Below are 25,230 nucleotides of genomic sequence, written 5' to 3'. Positions count from 1 at the left end.
AGGCACAGATAACAGAGGCAATTCCTGCTCCCTGAGGCTCCCAACTTCAAACCCCGCCCCCCCCCCCCCCATCCTCTGATGGATCTCTTTGCTCCTTTGCATCATGGGAAAGTTGCCAATGTCAAGCTCAGTAGTGGTATTAGCCCGCTCTCATAGGCTCCACCCCCTACGTACAGCAACCAGGAGGGGCTGGGCCTAAGAGCACACGCTGACTGACTTCCCACTCCCACGGCTCCCATCACTGCGCAGCCTGGGAACGGCTTCAACAGCTTTCCCCATGATTCAGGAGCAAAAGTCCAGGGTAGGGGGTGGTAAGGGGAAGCAACAGCAAAGAGGGCTAATATTCAAGGTTGGGGGAGCTGGGGCATGGCACCCCCAACCCCTCCATTCCAGCACCACTGACTCGGGCCATTACCTTCACAGCAGAGATGCATGCCTCCTCCAGGTAGCACTGTGTCTCGGGGGGCAGCAGTGGGCCTAGTTCCTCGGCATGGACTAGGGAAGCAATCTCCGCTCGCCCTAGCACTTCCCTGGCAGAAAGAGAGAGAGACCAGCCGTTAGCTACAAAGAAATATTAGCCAGAGGGAAAACCCCAGAAACTGGAATAGATTTATTTAGCTAGTTAACATTTCTTGTTGACCACTTCCCCAACATATCAATTGGGTCAGCCTGCTTCTGCAGAGCAGAGCTTGCCAAATCTGTCCTGTTGGCCCTACAGCCAGTTGATTTTTTAGGCTGGCCACAATGAAAATGCATGAGATAAATTTGCATGTATTGTAGTGCCGATGTATGCAAATTTCTCACACAGTCATTTATTTGGAGATCCTGAAAATGCAGCAGGCATTGGGGTCAATAGGATTGATTTAGGAAGCCTTTCTTTATATGTGATGGGGCAAAAATCAGGAATCTCATATTGTATCTGATAACCAGGAAGTCCATTAGCAGAGTTTTGTGTGGGGGCCTCATTACTGGAATAACAGGGGGGGGGTGGGGGTTGCAGGGCAGGAGGGAGGTGCATTGGTAGAGCTGTGAGTATGTATGAGGAAGGTATCTCAGGACTGGTATAGCAGTGGGTACTATAGAGTAGCACTGAGAGGAGTGTGTGTATTTGCGTGGTGGGAGGGACTCAGTCCTGGGATAGCAATGGGTACCATAGGGCAGTACTGAGCTGCACTGACTTATTCCTCACCTGCTGTAAGCATTACAGTTCCAGTCCAGCACAAAATAGAGATCACTGATATCCAGTTCCCCTTGGACAATTTGGCCCAACCAGCTGGCAATGCCTTCATGGTAACTCCTCATGTAGACTCTGAAGACCTGGAACTCCTTTGGATAGACACACACCAGGTGGTTCTTCACTGTGTAGAGATCTTCCACTGCACACTTCTTCAGCTTCTCCACCTGCGCCGGGATGGAGCCGCACTTGCTGTCCAGGCATTGGCAAAGCCTTTTGTCAGCTGACTTCTTTACTGCTTCCGCCCACCTTTTCTTCATTTCCCTGGGCCGGCCACTGGTGTCTGGTTTGGCGGTGTCTCCCCGGCCCTCCAACCACTTCCTGTCCATGGCCTCCTCTTGGTTGATCACATGGATGAGGCTCTCCAATGGTGAATAGATGCTCTTGACGGTCAGAGACTCTGCTACCATATCCCACAGTTCCTTCATGAGGGCTTCGTAGAGCAAGACCACATCCCTGGCCTTGCGGCTGCAGTCCTTGCTGCCCTCAGCCCCTTCACAGCTGCCCCAGTCACACTCAGCCTCCAGGTCAATGATATACTCGTCAGCTGTTTCTAATTGCCGATTCTGGATCAAACTGAAGATTTCTAAAACTGAAACAGATCAGAAGAAAACATGAAAGCAGCATGTAAGACATTAGTGGCAGCCAAAATGCACCAGCAAAGAACCTGGAATCTTGCAAGTCTCTAGGATTGGATGGTCTAGAGGACTGGTCCAGGTATAGCTAAGCCTTCGATATAGCAGTCAGGATGGAGACAAGCCACACTAAGATCCAAGTTTTGGATTTCAGAAATATATCTTGGTATAATGGGGACATACCTTGAGAAGGAGTTAGAAGACTAGGAGAAGATGGGCGAGGTGGAACAAAAGTGGGGCAAACTAAAAGAAGCTATTACAAAAGGCAACAAAACCTTTATGTCAGAAAAGTAAACAAAAGTAAGAGAAAACAAGAAACCAATCTGGTTCTCAAAGGAGATGGCTAATAAAATAAAGGCAAACAGGAACCACATTCAAAAAATAAAAAGGTTCCCAAAAAAAGAGGAACAGAGGAAAGAATATCTGGTGAAGCTGAAGGAGACGAGAAAAGAAATCAGTAAAGTTGAAGAAAGGATTGCCAAAGAGGTCAAAGCAAGGTGAGAAAAACATTTTTCAAATATATTAGCGAAAGGAGGAAGGTCAGAAGTGGCATCTTAAAACTGAAGTGAGAAAAAGGAGTAATGTTTGGCTAAAGATGAGGAAAAAGCAGAAATATTAAATAAATACTTCAGTTCAGTGTTCACTAAAGACGACTCTGTAGTAGGACCAATGCTGGTTGACAAAGAGTATGGATGGGATGCAACCCCATATACATAAGCGAATGTATGTGAAAAACTGGGAAATCTGAAAGTGGTCAAAGGCCATGGGGGCCGGATGAGGTACAACCCAGGATACTGAGGGAGCTCAGAGATGAGCTGGCAGGACTGCTGAAAGACCTCTTCAATAGATCCCTGGAAACGGGAGTGGTGCTGTAAATTCGGAGAGTAGTCCAGTTTCCCAAAGGTGATAGCAGAGAGGAGGCTGGAAACTGTAGGCCAGTTAGCCTCCCCTTGGTGGTGGGAAAATTAATAGAAACTTTGCTGAAGAAAAAGGGATAGTGAGCCTGTGTGTTGCTCGACCTGAGGCACTATTCTTTCACCAGGGGAAAGTGCTTTCAAACAAATCCCATTGATTTTATTTTTTTAATATTGGGCAATTAGAGAATTAGATCAAGGAAGCATAATCGATGTGATCTACTTCAAATTTCAGCAAAACTTTGATATGGTCCTGCATAGGAGGCTCATGAATAAAATGAGAAGCCTGGGAGTAGGTGAAAAATTGGTGGAATGGATTAAAAATTGGTTTGACTGACTAAACAATGTGCAATGGTAAATAGAACTTGTTATTGTTATTTTAGTTGATATTGATATTTTATATTGTTGTATGTATGAAATGGATTTATATGAAATGATTGTAAACCGATGTGAAGGTTAAGTCTATACATCAATATAGAAAAAAAAAAAATTGGTAAAATAAATAAATAAATAAAATACTCCAAAGAAGGATCAGTGTTAAGTGGAGTGCCTTAAGGATCAGTTTTTGGTTAGATTCTGTTCAATAGCTTCGTGAGTGACATTGCAGAGGGGATAGAAGGAAACAGTTGTCTTTTTGAGGATGATAGTAAGATTTGCAACAGAGTGGACACACCTGAAGGAGTAGAGAGAATGAAAAGTGGTTTAAGAAAAAACTTGAAGAATGGTCGAAGGTTTGGCATCTGGAATTCAATGCCAAGAAGTGCAGAATCATACATTTAGGGAACAGTAATCCCAAAGAATTGTAAGAGATGGGTAATGAAAGATTAATGTGCATGGACTGGGAGAGGGACCTTGGGGTGATGGTGTCTGGCAATCTGAAGGCAATGAAATAATGTGGCACGGTAGTGGCAAAAGCCAGAGGGATGCTGGTTTATATAGAAAGAGGAGTAACCAGCAACTGAAAGGAGCTGGTGAAGCCCTTGCACAGGGTCTTTGGTGAGGCTTCATCTGAAGTACTGCGTTCAGTTGTGGAGACCTTATCTCAAAAAGGATAAGGACAGGATGGAAGCAGTCCAAAATGATGTTGGCTCTACATCAAATTCCATATGATATGAGACTTGCATTGCCCTCAGCTCTTGTGCCTTAGCTTGAGCGCCTATGCAGTCAGTTAAACCTTATTCCCAGTTTAAAATACCAGAGAGAACTCAGTCCTTGAATAACAGATAACATTTATTAGAATGATGAACAGTTCAACACTCATGGAATGAGAAGGCATCAAGAGTAGCCGCACAGAAAGGAAACTGTCACATCTGTGATAAGTTTTGTCTAGAAGCTCAGTAGTCCGAAGGAGGCAACTGGGGCTGAGACAGAAGCTGTAGAATTTGAATGGTGAAAAGCAATGCTTCTGTAGAGCCAGAGGCAGGGATCATGAGTTGCTGCTAGCCTGCAGAGAACCCAGTTCCAACTGAAGGAAATTACAGGAAGCAAAAACTGTCCCAGCTATTCCTAGCAGCAAGATACCAAAGAGAGCAAGCAAGAGAAAACAGACAAAGCAACACAGGATAGATCCAATAAGGAGCTCAGGATCATTCAAAAGACAACCAATGTAGAAAACCCAAACTGTGCAATATCAATGAAATGACACAGGGTGGCAGCATAATAAGGAAACATATATACATAGATTTAAATATACTGTGAAGGCAGAACAAGACTGAAGAACTGAATACGTATACCCTGGAGGAGAGAAGGTGTAAGGGAGATATGAATGATATAACTTTAAATACCTGAAAGGTATTGATACACAAACAAGCCTTCTTTGCTGGAAAAGAAACTACAGAAACTAGGGATCAGGATATGAAATTCCAGGGGTGGGCAACTCAGAACCAACATCAGGAGATATTTCTTCACAGAGAGGGTGCTGGATGCATGGAATGCCTCCCGGAAGAGGTGGTGAAGATGAGAACGGTGATGGAATTCAAAAGGGCATGGGATAAATGGGGTAGTGTATGTTAACTCTAGGTGTAGCACTTCTGCATGGAGATAATATGGAAGGAAGGGTAGTTACTACTACCACCCTTAACAGAATGCAAGGGTGTAACCTGCATGGACCCTTAACAGTAGGCATGGGCTAAGTTGGACGGAGCAGCAATTACTACTAAAAGGTTGCTGGGCAGACTGGATGGAACTTTAGTCTTTATCTGTTGACATTTACTATGTTATTATATCTTCCAGAGAGGGAGAGACAAGGGTACATGTGTATGGAGCTGGAGGAACCTGCACTGCTGCTGCCTGTGATGTCTCTTCTAAAAAAAAACCAAACACACATCTTACAGTTGGCGTCATGAAACTCCCACCAGGTCACACACTGCTGCACAGCCTGCTGTGACGTTCACTCTCTGGCCTCTCTCATTGCCCTATTTATCCAGTCATCCTCTCTCCCAGTTCCATGCTATTAATGGGTCCCATGGTGTCCGAGGATAATTAGTAAGTGGGGCGAGATGGCGGCAGGGCGGGGGTTGGTGGCTTTAGGATATGGGTCACTTCCTGCCTGGCACAGTCTGAACCCACCTTCATTTCCAAGCTATTGTTTATGACAGTTTGCAGGATCAGCGCACGGCTCAGAGTTTAATAAAACCCATTTCAGGGTGTCATGGCATCCCCAGGACCTCAGGTCCACAATTGGCCACCTCCATGAAGCCATAAGGAGAAAGTGTCAGCACTACTTGAGCCAAGGGACCATCTCCATTAGCTGCAGTCAGGGGAGTAATGTTATCCTGTCCTTATTGCCTTATTGGTTCTCACGGCAGTGGCAGCTGAGCAGAGTAATAACTCAGTGAACTGAAACAGGACTAAGGGCAATAAGCGTCCCTTATCCTCTATAACCTTTGGCCCTGCTTCTGGCTGCTTAATGCGTCCTCCCATTTCCCGTGTTGATGGGGAATATGAAAAATGTGTATGAGAACTGAATATCCCCACCTCCCTCCCCCAACAGATTACATTTTGACTGACTGCTTTTAAGGTACGACAGGTCCGGGTGTATATGTGGAGGTGAACACCATCCACATGTCCTCCCAACACACAGAAGCAGGTCCCGCCTCCACCTGGCCTGCTGCCTTCCTTCAAAGCTTCTCTCTCCCTTTGTGCCTGTTAGTCGTAGTCTGAGGGGGCTGGTAAGAGACATGGTGTGTCTGTCACACTCACCCCACTATACCATGTCTCATCCACACTTGCCCTGTCTCATTCTATTTCTTTTTACAGAGCCGCAGCTAGCCTAATGGCCATAGGAATGACTGTATGAGCGCCAGCCACCGGGCCATGCTGTGGCGGCCAGCAGTGTAGAATGAAGCACCCAACCTACCACAGCGCCCATGATACTCTACAGCTTCGGAGATGGAGCGTTCCCTTCTTTGGCTTCCCTCCCTCCCGGGACAGGGTCATGGCATCGACTGGGACACTTACAGCAGGCGCAATGCCTGATGCAAGCAGACTGAAAGGGCATGGAAAAGGCGGAAGGAGGCCAGCTCAGCACCGGTGAGAGCAGGAAAGGAACGCATGTCTGGAAACTCAAGAGGCCTGGCCGATGGCTGCCCTAGCCCAAACCGAGGGAGAGGAAGACCCACGGCAGGCCTTGCAGAGCAGTGCAGCAGTAACCCCCTGCACCTGGTAGAGGGAGGGATATATTGCTGGTGTTGATGGTGGTTGGAGAGGGGAGAAGGGAAAGGGAGATAATAGTGCTGGCTGAGGGGGAGGAGAGGCAGGAGAGAGGAGGAGGAGATGTTGGCGCTAGCCTGATGGGGAGAGAGAGGAGGATGCTGATTCTGGCCCAAGGAGGGCTAACAGAAAGGGGGACATAGGAGAGGATGCGGATGGTGGCCCATTAGAGGGATGGGAGGAGAGGGTGAGGAAGATAGTGATCTCGCTGGGGGTGGCAGGAGCAGAGAGGGGAACATTGGGAGCAGTGAGGAACAGAGGCAGGAGCCAGGCAGGGCAAGGAAACACAGCGAGACAAGGCAAAGGAGAAGCAACCCGCACTGCAACACCCAGGAGGACCTGTTGCTGGTAGTCAGAGGAAGCCTTACCTAGGCAGGGAATGACGACGTCCCCTGAGTGTGCTGGGAAGTCTTTCCCACCAAAGATCATTTAAGAATTGGAGCAGCGGCCGCACGCACGCCTAGAGGAGCTCGGGAGAGGAACCGGGCGACAGCGTGTTTGGGTTGGACGGCATTCCTGCTGCAGACTAGGCCTGAGGCGAGCCCGACATTACAGAAATACTGGTGGTGGCCCATTGGGAAGTGTGGAGGGGAGGCAAACAGATACTGGGCAGGGATAAGGAAGAGAGAGTGGCTGGCAGAGGATATCTGCTTTTTCCACTTGGCCACAGGGGCCGGTGGCCTGGCTATGGCTGTTTATCTCTCACCCTCTCTCTCTCTCTTTTGCTCGCTGGCCTTGGCTCCTCATCCTCCCCTGTCCTGCATCCATCTCTCCTGTGAAATATTAATTCCTCTAATCTTCTAGGGGAATTCTATCCAGGCCATGCACTTCCCCACTTTTCTGCTGATTACTTCCTCATACACACACACACAACACCACTTAGCAAGAGTCCCTTAGCGTGCCACTGGGAGCTGGATATGATGCTATTTCTTAAAACGAGGAGATACCTGCCAATAGCTCCTGTTTCAGCTACCTATTGAACTGTTCATGTACCGTGCTTAACACACTCAGGGGCCGATGCGATAAACCACGCGTAAACACATGCGTCCAAACCGGGTGCCTGACACAGCCACGTGTCAGGAAAATGGACGCTGGTAAATTGAGCATCCGTTTTCCTAAGCTGGCCACCGTCAACACTTTTTTTTTTCATGTTGCTGCTTTCTGTGGTTCCCCCTACTTAGTATCGTGACGATACCAAAAGTAGGAGGCACCACAAAAAGCAGGATATTTTGGGTTTTTTTTTTGTTTTGTGTTTTTTTTTTTAGTGAGCCCTTGACTCGCAGCAAGACTTAATGCCAGCTCCAGGGTTGGCGTTAAATTTGCCGTGTTAAAAAACGTGCGTCAGGTGCACGGCAATTCTTTGCATCAGGGGTAATAGCCAATAGCCTCATCTACATGGCATTTACGTGTGATGAGCGCTGTTAGCTATGCGTGAGAGTTTGGATGCGCGTTTTGGACACACTAATCCCCTTGTTGCATTGCGTATTAGCCTAGCGCGTCCAGTCACTGGTTGAGCTGTCACTCACTAGCCTGAGCGCACGATATTGCATCAGTCTATTCAGTAAACCAGTTAGGGAAATAATTTCTCCCATATATTCAGCAGGATAAACATCCCGCTGAATATAATTTCCTAAAATCATCCAGTTATGTATGGGTTTTTAAGTTGTCTGGCATTATGTGGCCTGATAATTTGTTACTTGTCCGGATATCCCCCCAGAATACCTCCATCGCCACCTCTCTTTATCTAAATTTTGTGCTGGTGATGAATGAGCAATTTTTGGTTTTTCTCTGGGTATCTAGGTCATTGAATATTGATCTCTAGGTTACTATGTTGAGGCACTGTAGGCTGTCCCTGCAGGTAATGCCCACGTGTGCCTCTTCTCCAAGGCTCTCAGCTCCTGACTGTAACAAGTGCAGAAATGTGATTAGGAGTGGCCTACAGGCTGAAAACCAAGGAAGCCCGGGTTCAGTGCTGACGACACTCCCTGTGATCTCGGGGAAAGTCACTTCACTCTCCAATGTCTCAGGACAAAAAAAACTTAGGGGGTCAATTACTAAAGCGGCTGTATTTTTTCCTAGAGCAGAAACTGCATGGTGTTTTCCACGAGGAAAAATACCACAGGGTAAGTGACCCCCAAAACACACACCTGACGATGGAGCCCAGGGACACCATCTTCTTAAAAGGTTATAGCAGCCTCTCAACCCCAGCCCGTTCATGCACCCACTAAGCAGCCCTTATGTCCAAAAAAGTCCAATAAAAATCAGCGTTACACGGAACACACCATACCCGTCCCGTACCCCCGACAGATACAATAGAGGCATAGCTTTTATCACTCCGGCCAGCACCACTTTGAATGCCAAAATTGCTAGGCCCAGAACCTAGGAGTCGCTCCGGGCCCCAGTAGATCACTAGGTATGTCCAAGGGATGGGCTAGGGTGGGTCAGGGTAATAGTGAAACACAATGGCAGAAAAAGATGGTTTGGTCTATTTAGTTTTATAATTCTCGTCATTCCCTCAGAGATCCCCTGTAGTTAACCCGTGCTTTCTTGAATTCAGGTAACGTTTTTGTCTCCACCACCTCCACTGGGAGGCTGTTCCATGCATCCACCATCCTCTCTGTAAAGAAATATTTCCTAAGATAACTCCTGAGTCTACCCCTTTTCACCCTCATCCCATGACCCCCTCTCGTTCTAGAGCCTCCTTTCCATGGCAACCTTTGAGATATTTGAATGTCTCTATTGTATCTCCCCTGTCTGGCCTTTCCTCTAGGGTGTGCATGTTTAAATCTTTAAATCTGAGGGAGCCTGGGCTAGCATTTTTGCTGCGCTGGGTGAAGAGTTACTGTGCTGCCCCTCCCCCCCCATTTTGGTTTTTGGCTTTGTTTTTTTTATCACCACAAAAAACTTTGTTGTTTTAACCACCACACAATAGAAACGGGTCAGTCTCAAGCTCTGTCCCAGGCCCCCTTTCACTGCTGAAGAAAAAAGCCCTGCTCCCTCCAAAAACTGTCAAAGCTGACACAGCCCCTGAACTGATTTTCCCCCATCCAGAGGTGCAAAATTCATAAAATTATGTAGGAGTGGTCCCCAGGTGCTCCTGCCCACCTAGCGGTGCGCAAAATTGGTACCGGTTGGGCCCTGTAGCCGGCATCGGTTTGTTGTACATACACTGCTATGGAGCTACTCAAAAAACCCTGCGAATGAAGACACTTGGAACCCTTATGGCATTAGGCCTATTGTAAGGCATGTTGGGTTTGAGTTTGGGCCTTGGACAGTCTGGATTAAACTGAGCGACAACAATATAGTAAATTTCCCACACCAAAAAACAGTGCTAACTGCAAGCACTCAAACAGGAACAACCCTGTCTATGTCAAGTCAAGTATCATCCCAGGTCCCAAACATCACCTATTAGGAAAGCAGAACAGGCTCCCATTCACTCATCCATCCCAGACAGGCTCCCATTCACACACACAACCCAAGCAGGTAGTCCGGGTCCACAGGGTCTCTTACTCCTCCACTGCTGCCGCCACCATCGCTGGGGAACGAATCCTGTCCTCCCTTCCACAGCTGTAGGAGCCCTTTCTGTGGTTCCTCCTCCCGTGCCAGCCCCGTGGTAATTCAACGCTTGTGCTATTGGCAGTTCCTGTCTGCTCATTTTGTGATGCAAGAGATGAGCAGAGAGGACTTGCTAGCCCCTCGATTGTTGAACACCGTGGGGCTGGCACACAAGGAGAAGCTGCCGACGGGGGTCCCTCTTCTTCAGCTGCTGGGTCGTGTCATGACGCTTGGAGTGCGGGCCTCTTCCTTCTTCCCACCACTGGTGGGATGGGGTCCACATGGGCCTTTCCATTCTGCTACAGTGGGATGGTATCCGCCGGTAACTGCATGGGCCTCGCTCTTCTTCTGCTGACAGTGGAATAAGGGCCTCTCGCTGCTCCCCTTTGGTCGGCCCCTGGCATTGCAGCCGCCGCCCCATGCAATTGCACAGTTTTGCATGCCCAGCAAATCAGATTTTCAGGATATCCACAATTAAATAAGCAGGAGATAGATTTGCATGCAATGGAAGCAGTGCATGCAAATATCTCCTGCATATTCATTGTGGATATCCTGAAAACCTGACTGGCTAGGTGTGCCCCCAGGACTGGGTTGGGAAGGACTGGTATAAGGTAATTCAAATTTAGGAACCCCTTAGATTCCTCTCTAGTAAACATGATCCACTTGCAAATGCAAGTGGGGTACACATACTTATGTCCTTCAGCTTCCTCTCACATGACTTATGGTAGCAGCCTCTCTCTAGACTGCTCTAGTCTTTCTCTATCCGTTCAGAGGTATCGTGTCCAGAACTAAACAATATTCTAGGTGAGGTCTTTCTCTGCTGGCAATGCTTCTCCCTATGTACTTCAGTACCCCTTCTGGTTCTGCCCATTGCTTTATCCCCCAGTTTCACTACCTTGAGATCAGGTCTCTCCTGCTTGGTGCACATCAGTTTCTCACCCCCCCTGTCCATTCCCCCCAATTGAGTATTGCTCCCTCCTATTTCTGCAATTGAATTGCATAACTCTGCATTGAATCTAAAACTGCCAAGCACTTGAGCACTCCTCAGGCTCCCTTAAATCACTTCTTATTCTAGGTACTCCTTCAGGGATGTCTACTCTTGCAGACCTTCATATGATCCACAAACAGGCCAACATTTCCTTCTGACCCCTTTCAATATCATCCATAAGGATATGGAAGAGAACTGGCCCCAGGACTGGCCCCAGGACAGCTAACCAGCTTTCTTTCCATTTACCAGCACCCGCCGTGGTCTCTCTCACAACCAGTTGCTAATTCAGTCTTCCCCAGATTGTTTATGAGCCTCCTATGCGGGACTGTATCAAACGTTTTGCTGAAATCCAGCCCATGCCCTTGATCGAATTCTCTAACCATACAATAAAAGAAATTGCTAAGATTTGTCTGGCATGACCTCCCTCTGGCTTCTTTGGGCCCTGCTGTCACCACGTTAAACCTTTTTTTTTAAAGGGATTGTTTTCCCTTGCGTACAGTTAAAGCAGTGCAGAGAGAAAATGAATCAGAAAAACATCAAACACACCTTCTTTCTGCAGGTGTCACCAGCAAACAGGTCAGAAAATGCTGAGTGCCATCAGCGATTCATGACAACAGCTGCTAAGAGATCACAGCCTGAGCTTTGACATCTATTGTAGCCACTCAGCAGCCCAGGCGTGTTAAAAAGAAAAAAAAAAAAGATTTGTATTTTGTAACCAGGAAGTCTTGCCTCTTTCGGTAAATACAAATCTCATTCTCTCTCCGTCCTTTTGTCAGGCTATGTTTTATTTTCCCTCAGTTTGGGGAAGTAATAAATTTAAAATGTTTGCACAATGTGTACCGTGGCAGTAGTGCGCTTATTCCTGCTACCCCTAAGTGCCGTGTGGCTGCCAGAGGCCCGAGGAGGAGACGCAACAACAGGATGCAAGCAAGAATCATCCCTAGTGCGCAAATAATATCCTCCCGCCTGACCCCTGGGAGCTCTGGCAGAGCTCAAATTCATCACGAGCCATGTCTGCAGATGGTGAGGAGATTTGGGGGGAGGGGGGTGCTAGAGATGGAGAGGGAAGAGGTGGTAATCATAAAGCGCTCAGGAAGTCTCAGAGAGATATTATAAATCTCAGGAGTGGATTAGGAGGGGCTGCTGCAGGGCAGGACTAAGGTGTATTGGCAGAGCTAGGAGGGGAAGAAAGCATTTCGGTACTGGAATAGCCAGGGGTGCTGCAGGGCAGGACCAAGGTATATTGGGAAAAACATGCATGGTCCCAGCCTGTGCGCTGCTTGCCTTTAATCACTGACATTTTCTCTCCCAACATATTAATATATCAAAGGAAGACTGAATGGCTGACACTGGCCAGACTAACCTGACAGAGGCTGTTTTTCCACTCTCTTTGCCTCTTCTAGCACCGGGATGGCCTCCGTGGACTCGGGCAAGAGTACTTTGTCCACCATGGATTCCCGACGCGGTCTGACTCCACGCCCCAGCTTCAGAAGGCGTTTCATGGCGTCACCCCCATTGCCCCCCTCTTGGGGGCTTAAGTCCTGATTGGTGAGGCTCTCCTTCCGCTTCCCATTGAACATCTGCAGGATGCTGAAGTCCTCAGAGGATCTACGCGGCTTCTTCCTTTCTGGAACTTTCAAAAATTGGTCCCCCTTGGTCAACGGCATCATCATATGTCCCAAGAAGGATCTCCTCTCCAGTCCCTTCTCTCCATTCTGCTGCTTTTCTTTGGTTGCCTCCTTCTTGACCTTGCCCATCTTGAAAGGAGACAAGCCCACCAGCTTCTCCAGGGTGCCTCGGCGCGAGGAGGTGTTGCTCCGGAAGCTGCTGTTGAGCAGGTCTCCATTGAAGTCATTGCTCTCTTCCTCCTCGAAGGGGTTCCTGCTCCCAGGGGAGGGAGTCTGGCAGTCGCCCAGGAAAGAGTCTCTCTCGTTCTCCTCCGTGTTGCTCTCAAAAGGGTTAATGCTGATGTTCATCTTTTCCAGGATTAGCTTCCCATTGCTGCGATTCATGCTCCCATTTGCCATCTTGAACTGACAGGGGCTCTTAAGGATAGGCATCTTCACCAGTGGTTAATGGAATCTGAAACCAAGAAGAGTTTTCATGTCAAATATCAAAAGCTACGGGTAGATCCCCTGGTCCTTCTCTCTTCCCAACCTGCAATGCCACAAATGCCCTAAAAAGGAAACGTCACTAGGGCCACTTTAACCACTTATGAGGCCCTGGACAAACTTTTGTATATGGGCTCTTTTATATCTTCCCAGATTACATGGAGTGGGGGGGGGGGGGGGGGGGGGTTCCAAGAATGGAAACATTTTATCTATTATAAAACAGCTCTAATTGCCAGGACCCAGACAGTAACAGCTCAGCCTATGAAAAATATTACAACAGGTGCTAGATGATCAATGCACCACCTATTGGAAAACAGAACGAGCTGGACTGCTACAGATCGTAGCACAAACTGTACGTTAACAGAATCCCTCACCTCTGTCACATGTAGAACACAGATATTCTGCATCTGTTACAGGCTTATTGACCACAAATTAGAAACGTTCAGACAAAACTGAAATGGAAATCCTAAGAAGTCAGATTCTGCATGCAGTGCAACACTATGTTTAAATTTATGTTTATCTGTAAATTTAATATACTGTTTTTCCATAACTAGACTAGAGTATAAATTTGTAAAACTCCTTAAAAACCTGATTTGTTTCTAAAAGTTTATGCGTCACCTTACCTCCAGATCCCTGGATCCTGTGTATGTGTGTTTAAGAGCTTGCTTATGCAAGGCTCGAGCCAGTAGAGCTCCCTTTTAACTCAATGCTAATAGAATTTTTGTTGCGCAAACTTAAATTCTCTCTCCACCCCAGAGATCTGAAGGCGCTGTAAGTCTTCCCTTTGCAGTTCCACATAATATACTCTAGGAGGGGAGCAAGTATCTTTATGCCTCGCTTCAAGCTGACAGATCACCCTCTCCAAGGATTGTTCCTTCCTTTTCTGATCTTTATTTAGGTGACTGGCCAAACCAATGATCTGCTCTCGTATCACTGCTTTAAATGCCTCCCAGATTACAATAGGAGAGTGCGTGGCTCCCTGGGGCACCTCCCTGTACCACTGCATTGCTCTAGTTATGTTACAGAACTGTTCGTTGCTCAATAAGGACGTACTGAACCACCAGCGTTTGTCTAAGCCCAAGCCCTGTAAAATAAGCAATGGGAGAAGTACTGGATGATGATCTGAGATGTGGCAAGACAAAATATCCATATTACGGGCTAGTTTCATCAATAAAGCGAGAAAAAGTCTATGCGGCAGCAGGTTTACTGCCTTGAGGAGAAAAAAAAAAAAAAAAAAAAAGTATAATCTCGGCCCGAAGGGTATTGTATACGCCACATATCCACTAGACCTAAGCGCTGCATGAGGAAACGCAGACCTGAAGCCTGTCTCCCTGGTCCAAAAGGATCCAAGAAAATATTCCAGTCCCTTCCCATAATAAAAGGGATAAGGTGAGAAACGTTCCAGTTCAGCAGTCAGTTCTCTGTAGTGTGATCAACTGACCTTCATTCGGTCTGTGTATGTTAATGAGCACAAACTTCAGCTCATAAATAGCACATTGCAGGGCAATGAATCGACCTTCAGGATCAGACAGTTAGTGGGAAAGCCTTCTGTATCAGAATGTGCACCCCCTCTACTTTTGGAATTGTAGGCGTAAACCTGACCCACCCTGTCGTGGCATATAGTTTTAGATGTTCAGCCTGAGACATATGTGATTCCTGCAGGAGTGCCACCACGGCCTCTATTGCTTTCAGTAAGCTCAGGATCCTTTTTCGCTATACCCCTAACATTAAGGGAAAGGATATTCACCACAGTGCTAGCCATAAGATTCAATAAAAACTATATGTAACGTGAAGACCACGTTTCCAACCAGTAGAACTCAAACCCTCCCCACTCCCAGCAACCATTAACATGTAAACGTCACCCACAAAAACTCCAGTGGCCATAAGACAAGGTGGGAGACCTGTCTCCTTTCAATAATTGCTGCCCCCTTTAATGCTAGACTGCTAACCCTTACGCAGTACCCACGCAACTGGAGAAGCAGCGTGTCTGGATGAAGGAACCCCTGAAACCCAGCAACATTGCCCCTTAGAACAAGAAAATATCCCACCCCAACTTCACCCACCCTTTACCAAACAATTCCCCACCTATACCCATTGCCCCACAAATGAAACCATTGTCCGTTTCCCAGTCACTCCCAGCCCTTCCTTGAACCCATTGTCCAGTCCCTTGCATGTTGCATCTTTCCTCCGTGGAGAGATGCCAGACAACTTTGCCGTGCATCGTCACAGCACAGGAGTGGCCAACATCGCGCTATGCGCCACAAATCCACGGGGCTAGGCAGGCCCCTATCTGCGTCACAGCCTTCTCCATCACCTCGATGATAGTTATTGCGAACAAGGGCTGAGATTAGTGTAAGAGCGCCAAGGAAAATGTAAGGCACCTGCAATCTGGAGGGATAGAGCAGTGTGTACGAGATCTCCCGCTGCTGGAGCTCTTTTTTTTTTTTTTTTTTTTAATGTCAGAAAAAACAGTGTCTCTTCCATTGTACTTCAGTAGAGAAGTCTTGAAAAAAAGTAAACCCTATGTCCTTGGTATAGATCTCCATCTTTCTACTGGCATCTAGAATCCTGGCCTTGTCCCCATGATGTAATTGAATGTTCAAAGTCCCTGGGCCTTCCGTTGCTTGCTGATGCCAGTGCTCTATTCATTTTCAGCTTGCCTTGTTCGTAAGTCCTGGCGCAAGACCTCGGAGATCCAGAGCCCCCAAAAGCCAGAAGGGTCAGAACCCTCTATCTTCTCTAGCAGACCAACAATTCTTAAAAATTATTTCTGCGACCTCCATTCTTTATATTGTCCAACTTGTCCGCTGCAAACTCTGGGGCTTTTTTTTCCTATGTCAGAGTATGAAAATCCCATAAGGAATAAAAAAAAAAAAAAAAAAAAAAAGCACAGGACTGCTTCCATGGCCAAGTCCATAAGCAAAAGACGGCAAGCAGCACTGTCTGAATTTTCAAGAAAGCTCATCGCCCAGTAAAAACGTTGTCAGCTGCAAGTTTTAGGGGTTATCATAAGGCTTGGGGATACCTGCACGGAGCAGCTGCCACTTTTGCCCATAGGTAAAAAGTGGTCCTGGAGAGGAACACACCCCATTGATATATGATCTTCCCTCATGGGAGATGGACACAGAGGAAGAAAAGTCATTCAGGCAGTTCCTATGTTTTGGACTGAAGACAACTTTAATTAGCCCTTTCCTCCGCTTCCTAAGAAAGGCCATTTCCTGACACAGTTTCTGTCTGTTTATGCAGTGCGAGGTATTTGGCTGTAGGAGAGGGAGCTTAGGAAAAACCATGCCATGGGGAGAGAGGGGGCAGTTTAACAGTCACACTGAACACCTATTCACATGGCTCTTGGCCCACACCTATGCAATGCCCAGCAGCTGCCTTACAGGACATCTGAACGTGAATTCCTAGGGCAGGCTCCTTTTACAGCTGGCTGCAGCGGGGGACTGCAGGGGCAGCACCCACAGTCTCTAGAGAGAAAAAGAGGGGGGGGGGGGGGAGTCCCAGTCATCACATGGAAGGGGCACCTAACCAACCAGATTTAAGAGTCTTACTTTTTTTTAATTGGCTTGGAATAACGTTGGTTATAAATAAGAGCGTCTGGTTCCAGAGGGATACCTGGTCGATATCTCTCTGCCAGAGCACCTGTCCCTGCAGTGACTGGGGCAGAAAGGAGGGGGAATTTAAAAATAAGGGGAAACCCAGGTCGTTCCGAATGAGAGCTCATGGTAGCATAGCTCAGCGAAAGCCAGTACAGACTAAGCTGGAGGTCCAGTTGGAGCAGGAGGAGACAAATGAGCCACAGCAGGGTCTCTAGCACCCATTTCACCTAAGATCCGTGCCACAGTGCCACATCCACCTACTCCCATCACCCAAACTTGCACGGCTGAAAGAAAGATACTAGGAAAAAACAGAGGATGGCGCCAGGGCTACCTAAAACAGTGATACCTGGTGTGAATGCCTGAATGGTACCGATTTCACATGGAAGCAACAAAAACTCTGAATCCCACAATGCACTGGGATGCAGCCTTCAAAACCCAGGACAGGGCCCATAAGTCTCCCTCCCTCCAGAAACTGACCTGCTCTAGTGTGGACCAGAAGAAAACCATGAACTTCTGTACAAACATGGAGTGAACTGTGGATGGCAGGAGCCTGCTCCCTGTAAAACCTAAACTGGATAAAAAGTAGACATGAACATGCACTCTTTCACCCAGAGAACAATAAGGCTTTATTTTCGGTTGCTAACCCCTTTAGTGACGATTTTAAATCCCAATTGACTTCCCTTTTGGTTTGCAGTGCCAACACTGAACATTACTGACTCTGCCTCTGCACATCTGTAAGCAGATCTGCAGTGGTGATCACATCAGGAGCATGGCGTTCATGCCTGGATCTTCCTACTACTAAATTTCTTGTAGGATCATTTTTTCCCCCACAGAAGAAGCAGTTTACCAGAGCAGGTCATGGTGAGAAGAGGGACAGCAGCTCCCAGTATTTCCAAATGCAAGTAGTGAAACCGAGATATACTGTACCAGGAAGTGGAAACACTCAGTCCTCCTACAGAGTCTCTCTCAGCTATTAAACAGCACATGCTTTAGAGAGATGCTCAGTCCTCCTAGAAAGTCCTAGCAGTAAACCAGGGATATAATTTTTGAGAAGAGAGGAAGAGGGGGCAAGCAGGGGCAATAACAGAACAGAAAGTGGCAAGAAGAGTTATGGGGGCAAGAGGGCAACAGCAGACATAGGAAGGTTCAGATGGAGAGCAGCACTGTCAGCAATCTGAATTCCAGTTCCCGGGCACTATTTATTTTTATTTAACAATTTTTATATACCGGCATTCGTAGGACACATCATGTCGGTTCACATTTAACTGAGAAAGGAAATTACAATGAACGAGGATAGAGTCAACGATATTACAATGAACTAGGAACAAGGATAGAGAGAGTCAACGAGCAAGGATACAACTTTGTAAAACGAACTGGATGATGATTATGCATGTTAAGAGTAGGTATGCATCAGGATGTAAAGGATGCATGTACCCTTAAGAACTTAACATATGAAATTATTTACAATATTAATATTAAATGTAGGGGCAGGGAGAAGGGGAAGGGGGGTAGCGAGGAGGGGAAAGGAGAGGAGGGGGTAGGGGTATAGGAGAACGTTAAGGCAATGGCTCTTTCAAGGAAAGGCTGTTTGTAGGAGGAGAGGGGAGGGGTAGGGGAGAGGCAGCAGGGTGCTGGGAAGGTGAGGGAGCTAGAATGGTAGGGGAGAGGGGGGAGCTGGGAATTTTATTTATTTTGGGATGGCGAAGGGGAGGTTGAGGAGGGGGTGTGTAGGCTGAGCGGGAGCTCAACACGCAGGCACACTCCAGACAGCAATAATAAAATAAAAAGGTTACAAATAGTAAGAGTAAGCCCACAAATGGAATAGCACTTTCTAAAAGTCGGCAAATGGATACACTTCAAAGTTTTACTGGTACATGAAATCTGAATGCAAACAAATCCTGTTTCCTCACGGGTGTGGCTAGAATACCACCTGCCCCTGAAGCCCTACAGGAGAAAAACCATCTTCTCCCTGGGGTATCTGACCATTTTCAGGGCTCACTTGCTGCTGGTCAGGGGGGGGGGCTGTGTGGTACACACATTTTATCATGGACAGGGCCAGAAATCTAGAAATGACGGCAGAAAAGGACCAAAATGATCCACCCAGTCTGCCCAGCAAGCTGATGCCAGTATCTGCTGCGCTGTGCAGGTTACCCCCATGCTTATCAGTTTCCCAGACCATAAAAGTCAGGGCCCTCATGTGCTGTTTGAAATCCAATTTCCCTTAACTGTTGCTGTGGAAGCAGAGAGCAATGTTGGAGTTGCATCAAAAGTATCAGGCTTAGTAATTAAGAGCCGCATCAGCAAGTTGTCCCCATGTTTATTTGCTCCCCAAACCGTAAACGTCAGGACCCTCCTCGGTTGCTGTCTGAATCCAATTCCCCTTTTCCCACTGCTGTTGAAGCAAAGAGCAATGATGGAGCTGCATTAACAGTATCAAGGCTTATTGGTTAAGGGGAGCAACCGACAGACCAGCAAGTTACTCCCAGTTACCCCCATGCACCCTTTTTTTTTTTTTTATTCCCATCTTCTAGCCTTTATGGATCCACAGTGTTTATCCCGTGCCCCTTTGAATTCCTTCACAGTTTTAGTCTTCACCACTTCCTCCGGAAGGGCGTTCCAGGCATCCACCACCCTCTCCGTGAAGAAATACTTCCTGACATTGGTTCTGAGTCGTCCTCCCTGGAGTTTCATTCAAATCCTCTAGTTCTACTGATTTCTTTCCAATGGAAAAGGTCTAACAATTGTGCATCATTAAAACCTTTCAAGTATCTGAAGGTCTGTATCATATCTTCCCTGCTCCTCCTCTCTTCCAGGGTATACATATTCAAATCCTTCAGCCTCTCCTCATAAAAGTCTTCTAATGCTGACCCCTCACCATTTTGGTCACTCTTTTTTGGAGCACCTCTATCCTACCTTTATCCTTTTTGCGATATGGGCACCTGTACGGAATGCAGTTCTCCAGGTGAGGCCTCACCAAGGACCTGTACAAGGGCTTCACCACCTCTTGTTTCTTACTGGTTATTCCTCTCTCTGTGCAGCCCAGATTCTTCTGGCTTTAGTTATCGTCTTGTCACATTCCTTCGCCACCTTCAGATCATCAGAAGCTATCATACTAAGGTCCCTATCCTAGTTCGTGTGCATTAGACTTTCACTGCCCATCACATACAACTCTTTTGGATTACCACACCCCAGATGCATGACTCTGCACTTCTCGGCATTGAATCCCAGCTGCCAAAATTTAAGACCACTCTTCAAGCTTTCTTATATCACTTTTCATTCTCTCTACTCCTTCAGACATGTCTATTCTGTTGCAGATCTTAGTATCACCCACAAATAGACAAATGAAAGAGTTTGTCTCCCCAAGCTCAGTATAACAAGACTTGATTCCATAAGAACATAAGAAATTGCCATGCTGGGTCAAACCAAGGGTCCATCAAGCCCAGCATCCTGTTTCCAACAGAGGCCAAACCAGGCCACAAGAACCTGGCAATTACCCAAACACTAAGAAGATCCCATGCTACTGATGCAATTAATAGCAGTGGCTAACTGGCTATTCCCTAAGTAAACTTGATTAATAGCAGTTAATGGACTTCTCATCCAGGAACTTATCCAAACCTTTTTTGAACCCAGCTATGCCTTAACCACATCCCATGGCAATGAATTCCAGAGCTTTATTGTGCGTTGAGTGAAAGAATTTTCTCCGATTAGTCTTAAATGTGCTACTTGCTAACTTCATGGAATGCCCCCTAGTCCTATTATTCGAAAGTGTAAATAACCAAGTCACATCTACTCGTTCAAGACCTCTCATGATCTTAAAGACCTTTATCATATCCCCCCTCAGCCTTCTCTTCTCCAAGCTGAACAGCCCTTCAGCTTTTCCTCAGAGGGGAGCTGTTCCATCCCTTTTATCATTTTGGTTGCCCTTCTCTGTACCTTCTCCATCACAACTATATATTTTTTGAGATGCAGTGACCAAAATTGTACACAGACCATAAGAAGTTGCCACACTGGATCAGACCAATAGGTCATCAAGCCCAACATCCTGCTTCAAACAGTGGCCAAGCCAGGATACACATACCTGGCAAATACCTAAACAGTAAATAAAACCCATGCTACTAATGCCAGTAATAAGCAGTGGCTATTCCCTAAGTAAACTTGATTAATAGCAGTTAATGGACTTCTCCTCCAGGAACTTGTCCAAACCTTTTTTAAACCCAGCTACGCCTCAAACACATCCTATGGCAATGAATTCCAGAGCTTAATTGTGCGTTGAGTGAAAAATAATTTCTCCAATTTGTTTTAAATGTACTACTTGCTAACTTCATAGAGATCCCCTTAGTACTTGTGTTATCTGAAACAGTAAATAACTGTTCTAGTCCTCATGATTTTATAGACCTATCATATACCCCCCTCAGCTGTTTTTTCTCCAAGTTGCACAATCAAATAAAAAGTTATTTGATGGAAGTTCATTTGTTTATCAATTCTTAAAACACATTCATCACTGAAAATAGGTATTAATGGAAGGATAAGACCTCGGAATACAGCATATATGGTTTTAAAATATGCTTCAAATATTATAATCACTTGTCTAAAAAACCTTCCAATTTTATCAATCTCTTAACAAAAAATTTGTTGATAGTTTTATCTTAAAAAAATTTATCATGTGATAGGAGCAGAACTGCCACACCACCGACAATGGCCAGCGTTTTGCAAAATGTTGCTTCAGGACAGTGTATTTGTGGCGAAATAAAGTTCACCGAAGGTACTAGGCCATTCTCCATTACATTCACCATCGCTTACCTAATAAGTCCTAACACTGTTTCGTTTTTACCTGCCGCAACACACTGAGCCGATGATTTCAATGTATGACATTAATAAGCACCAGTCCAAGTACAGATCCTTGAAGCACGCCACTGTTTACCTTTCTCCGTTGAGAAAAAACTGACCATTTAATCCTATTCTGTTTCCAATCTTTTAGCCAGTTTGCAATCCACAAAAAGATATTGCCTTTTATCCCTCCAGTTGTCCTGAGGGAGAGTCTTGTGGCATTTCTAGGGAGAACACTGCTGGAGGGCCAGGTCTGCAACCTATCCAGGTAAAACACAGACAGTGCTGCGGGACAGAGGCCAGGGGTCTGTTCAGCAATGCCATCACCTGCTAGAGAGGCAAAGAGAGAATGAATACCTCATCTGTTGCTGCATCACCGGAGTTTTCCATACAGCTGAAGGGGGAAAGTCATCTTATGGAAGTACCAAGTTACCTTCACAGCAACCAGTCATACGTGTGCCACTCAAACACGTGTCTCCAGAGTTATCACCTCCTATCATGTGTGTCACTAGCTACAGTAATGTAATTAGTCACAATTCTCTTCTTTTGGATCTTTTTGCAAGTCTGCGGGTATTTCTAAGAAGCATCAGCAGAAACCAGCAAACCTGCACCAGGCACAAGCTATTCAGAACAGCCTTTAAACATTCACAGTCAAATTTTAAACCTGCTCTTGGCTTCCCGTGTGACACCAGTTCTACAGAGTGCAAAACATGAGACATGATGAGTCCTCATGCAAAAAAATGAAAAGGTGAAATTTGGTCTTACCTGTTATTTTCCTTTCCTCAAGTCCTGCTACACCAGTCCAGACCAGCAGATGGAGACAGAGGACACACCCCTTTTCAGTGACATCATCACTTGGTATATAGGTTAGGTTGGTGCTGCACCATCAATAGTCCGTATTCTTATGCCAAAGCAATGGAAAATATCAACTGCCCCTAAAACAATTAACTTCAGGGACAATAGAGTCTTCCTAAAGAGAAGGGATGGAGGAAACTCACCCCTCTGTTTGTCCTGCTTAGAAAGCAAACTCTGCTCTGCAGGAACCAGATCCCATGTATCTCTGTACAGAACTACACACATCAAGCAGTGCCACAGAGAAGATAAATAAACAGAAGCAGCAGCCTTGGGAATACCTCAAAGGCAAAATTGACATTTTCTGCCAAAGGATAACTGTGCACGCCTTGAATTCCCGGCAGGGTTCTGGACTGCTGTAGCAGGACTCAAGGAAGGAAATTAACAGTTAAGATCAAATTTCACCTTCCTTATCATTCTACTATACCAGTCCAGTCTAGAGAGGGACATATCTGAGCCCATTCCATCATGGGTGGGAAGACAATAGGAATGATCTGAGAATGCCTGCTCCTAGGCAATATCTCCCTTGGCTTGCACACCTAATCTATAGCATCTGTGAGAGACTATAATGACCAAGAAGCTGCTTTACAGATGCCTCCCAGAGCAGGCACTATAGCCTCTGTTCCAGAACAAGCCCAAGCCCTCCTAGAATAAGCTCGAAAAATCCTCTGAATCTGTTCACCTTTCAAGAAAAGATGAGGGGATCATCTGATTTCCAAGTGCAAAAAGGATTCTGCTGAAAGGAATTAGCTACCTTTTAGACACCGCAGGAAGGTTCAAAGATCCTTTAATAAGGGAAGAGATTACCCTTATCATCACATATTCTTCTTTATGGGACGCTGGAGGAGATATTGCCTATTTAACTAAAGGCAAAAATGACCTTGGATAAGGAAGACATCCTAGTTAAATATGACCAACTCTGTAAAAAGACTATGAGGATCACTGTCAGATAGGATCTGTAACTCTGAGCATAGGCCACTAGGGATCCAACTCTAAGGAATATCCTTCAAGAATGTGAAATTCAACATCTCAAAGAGAGGAAACAATAGTTCTAAGAGCCAGATCCAGATTCCACTGAGGCTCTGGAGTCCCAAGGAGAGGATAAACACGCTTAACATCGAACTCCCTGAATCTGATGTCTGTACCATAAAATAGCTGTAACTAAGACCCCCAGGGAATTAAAAGCTCAGCCCTTGTCCCAAACCCTTTCGCAGGAAGGTCAGCATGAACAGGAAGTCCACTTACCAGGATATGAGCTGTTCTCACAAATTGTCTGCCTTCGCTTGAATTGCTAAACAGTCAAGTTAAACCTTCTTTTTCCCAACTTCCCGATATCAGAGAAATCAGTTCTTGAATGCCAAACAATTCAACACTCACTGTGACTTGCAAGGTAACAAGGATAGCTGTACAGACAGTAACCTGGTTCAGCTATTATGAGTCTCTGGAAACTCAGTAATTAGACAAAGACAATTACAGCTGAAGCAGAAGTTGCGCTACTATGAACAGTAGGGAATAGTACCGGATGAGAAATAGATAAAGTTGAAAAGGCAATATTTTTAAGAGCTTGTAGATGACACAGAACAGCTTTTTTCCCCAACTGAAGCACCCCCCCCCCCCAACCAGGAAATAAACCATCCCAGACTGCTTTTTGTCAAGGGGCCAACAGAAAGAGGAGAAAGAACAGAAGACAGAGAGACAGAGCAAAACAGGAATAGATCCAGTAGGGAGCTCAGAAACATTGAAACAATAACCAATCAGAAAAAAAAAAAAAAACAAAACAAAAAAAAAGAGTCCTACACTCTGCAGAGACTCTAAGCTAAACAATATCATGAGATGACACAGGGTGGCAGTGTATTAAAGAAATATACATATACACTGTGGAGACAGAACAGGATGAGACGCTAGGGAGTTGAAATAAGTCCCAAGCCTAGTGTGACTCCAGCAGAAAGCATCACTGATGAAGAATATTCCTCTCCAAGCCAACACATTCCCCTCAAAGGTTATGCTGATATGGAAAAAAAGCTGGTTCCTGGCATACTAGGCCATGAGCAATTGATTAAATCGCTCTTCTTTTTTTCTGGAAGATGAATCATCTGCCAGCTTTGGGAACTTGCAATTTGGCATCAGATTTAATTGTGGGAAATCCCCATAACTTATTCTGTTCAGGAAGGCTTCCAGTCTGACTAACTCTGGGGACTAACTTGTTCCTGTTGAGGTGGTCAGTTTAAACATGAGCTACCCTTGCAATGTGAACTGCTAAAAACTGCAGTAAGTTCTTCTTTGCCCACTAGAACAACCTGCTTGCTTTCTGGGCTACCTATTGGTCTCCAAGCATCCCCTTGCCCGTTCACATATCAACCATTAAGGGCAGGATCTACAATCAGGCCGGCCTAATAACCTTAAGTTTCCTGGCTGTTTACAGACCACATACTGCTACTTCTTCTTTGAACCCAATTCCTTGAGCTATGCGAGGGGCGACATAGCACACCCAGCTTACTCTGATATGCCCACAAACAAACAAACAAACAGGGAGGATCCAGATCCATTAATTTGATAAGTCACAGTACTTGCCACCCAAGACAGGCAACCCTGACTGAGGGCAAGAGGGAGATGTCCCCTGCAATATTTTCACTTCAGGGACTAGCAGGACAATACAGACATGTGAAGTCACAGTGGTATCCTGGTCCTGGGAACTGGATTCAGAGAGGCCATCACAGAACCCAATAGCTAGTGATATTTCTTCACCTCAGGGGAACTCTGGGAAATAAATCTTCCACTTGAGCAAACCATTTACTGACTCT

At 46.1% G+C, this 25,230-nt stretch overlaps 1 protein-coding gene across 4 annotated transcripts in view; it reads right to left on the bottom strand.

Annotated features, from left to right (window-relative positions):
* Positions 1–25,230, bottom strand: part of EXOC3L2 (exocyst complex component 3 like 2) — an 83,173-nt gene that overhangs the window by 19,070 nt on the left and 38,873 nt on the right. For all 4 annotated transcript variants that reach the window (XM_029571197.1, XM_029571194.1, XM_029571195.1 and 1 more), the window contains exons 2-4: positions 12,401–13,119; positions 1,190–1,826; positions 416–530 (exon numbers count right to left, since the gene is read on the bottom strand). In XM_029571197.1, the coding sequence (XP_029427057.1) occupies positions 416–530; positions 1,190–1,826; positions 12,401–13,097 (1,449 nt within the window). In that variant the 5' untranslated portion in view covers positions 13,098–13,119. The remainder of the gene's footprint in view (positions 1–415; positions 531–1,189; positions 1,827–12,400; positions 13,120–25,230) is intronic.

The sequence above is a fragment of the Rhinatrema bivittatum genome, chromosome 11, assembly GCF_901001135.1.
Source record: "Rhinatrema bivittatum chromosome 11, aRhiBiv1.1, whole genome shotgun sequence".
Lineage (NCBI taxonomy): Eukaryota > Metazoa > Chordata > Amphibia > Gymnophiona > Rhinatrematidae > Rhinatrema > Rhinatrema bivittatum.
Note: the sequence above shows the minus strand (reverse complement) of the source record. Positions and strands in the feature narration are given on the sequence as shown.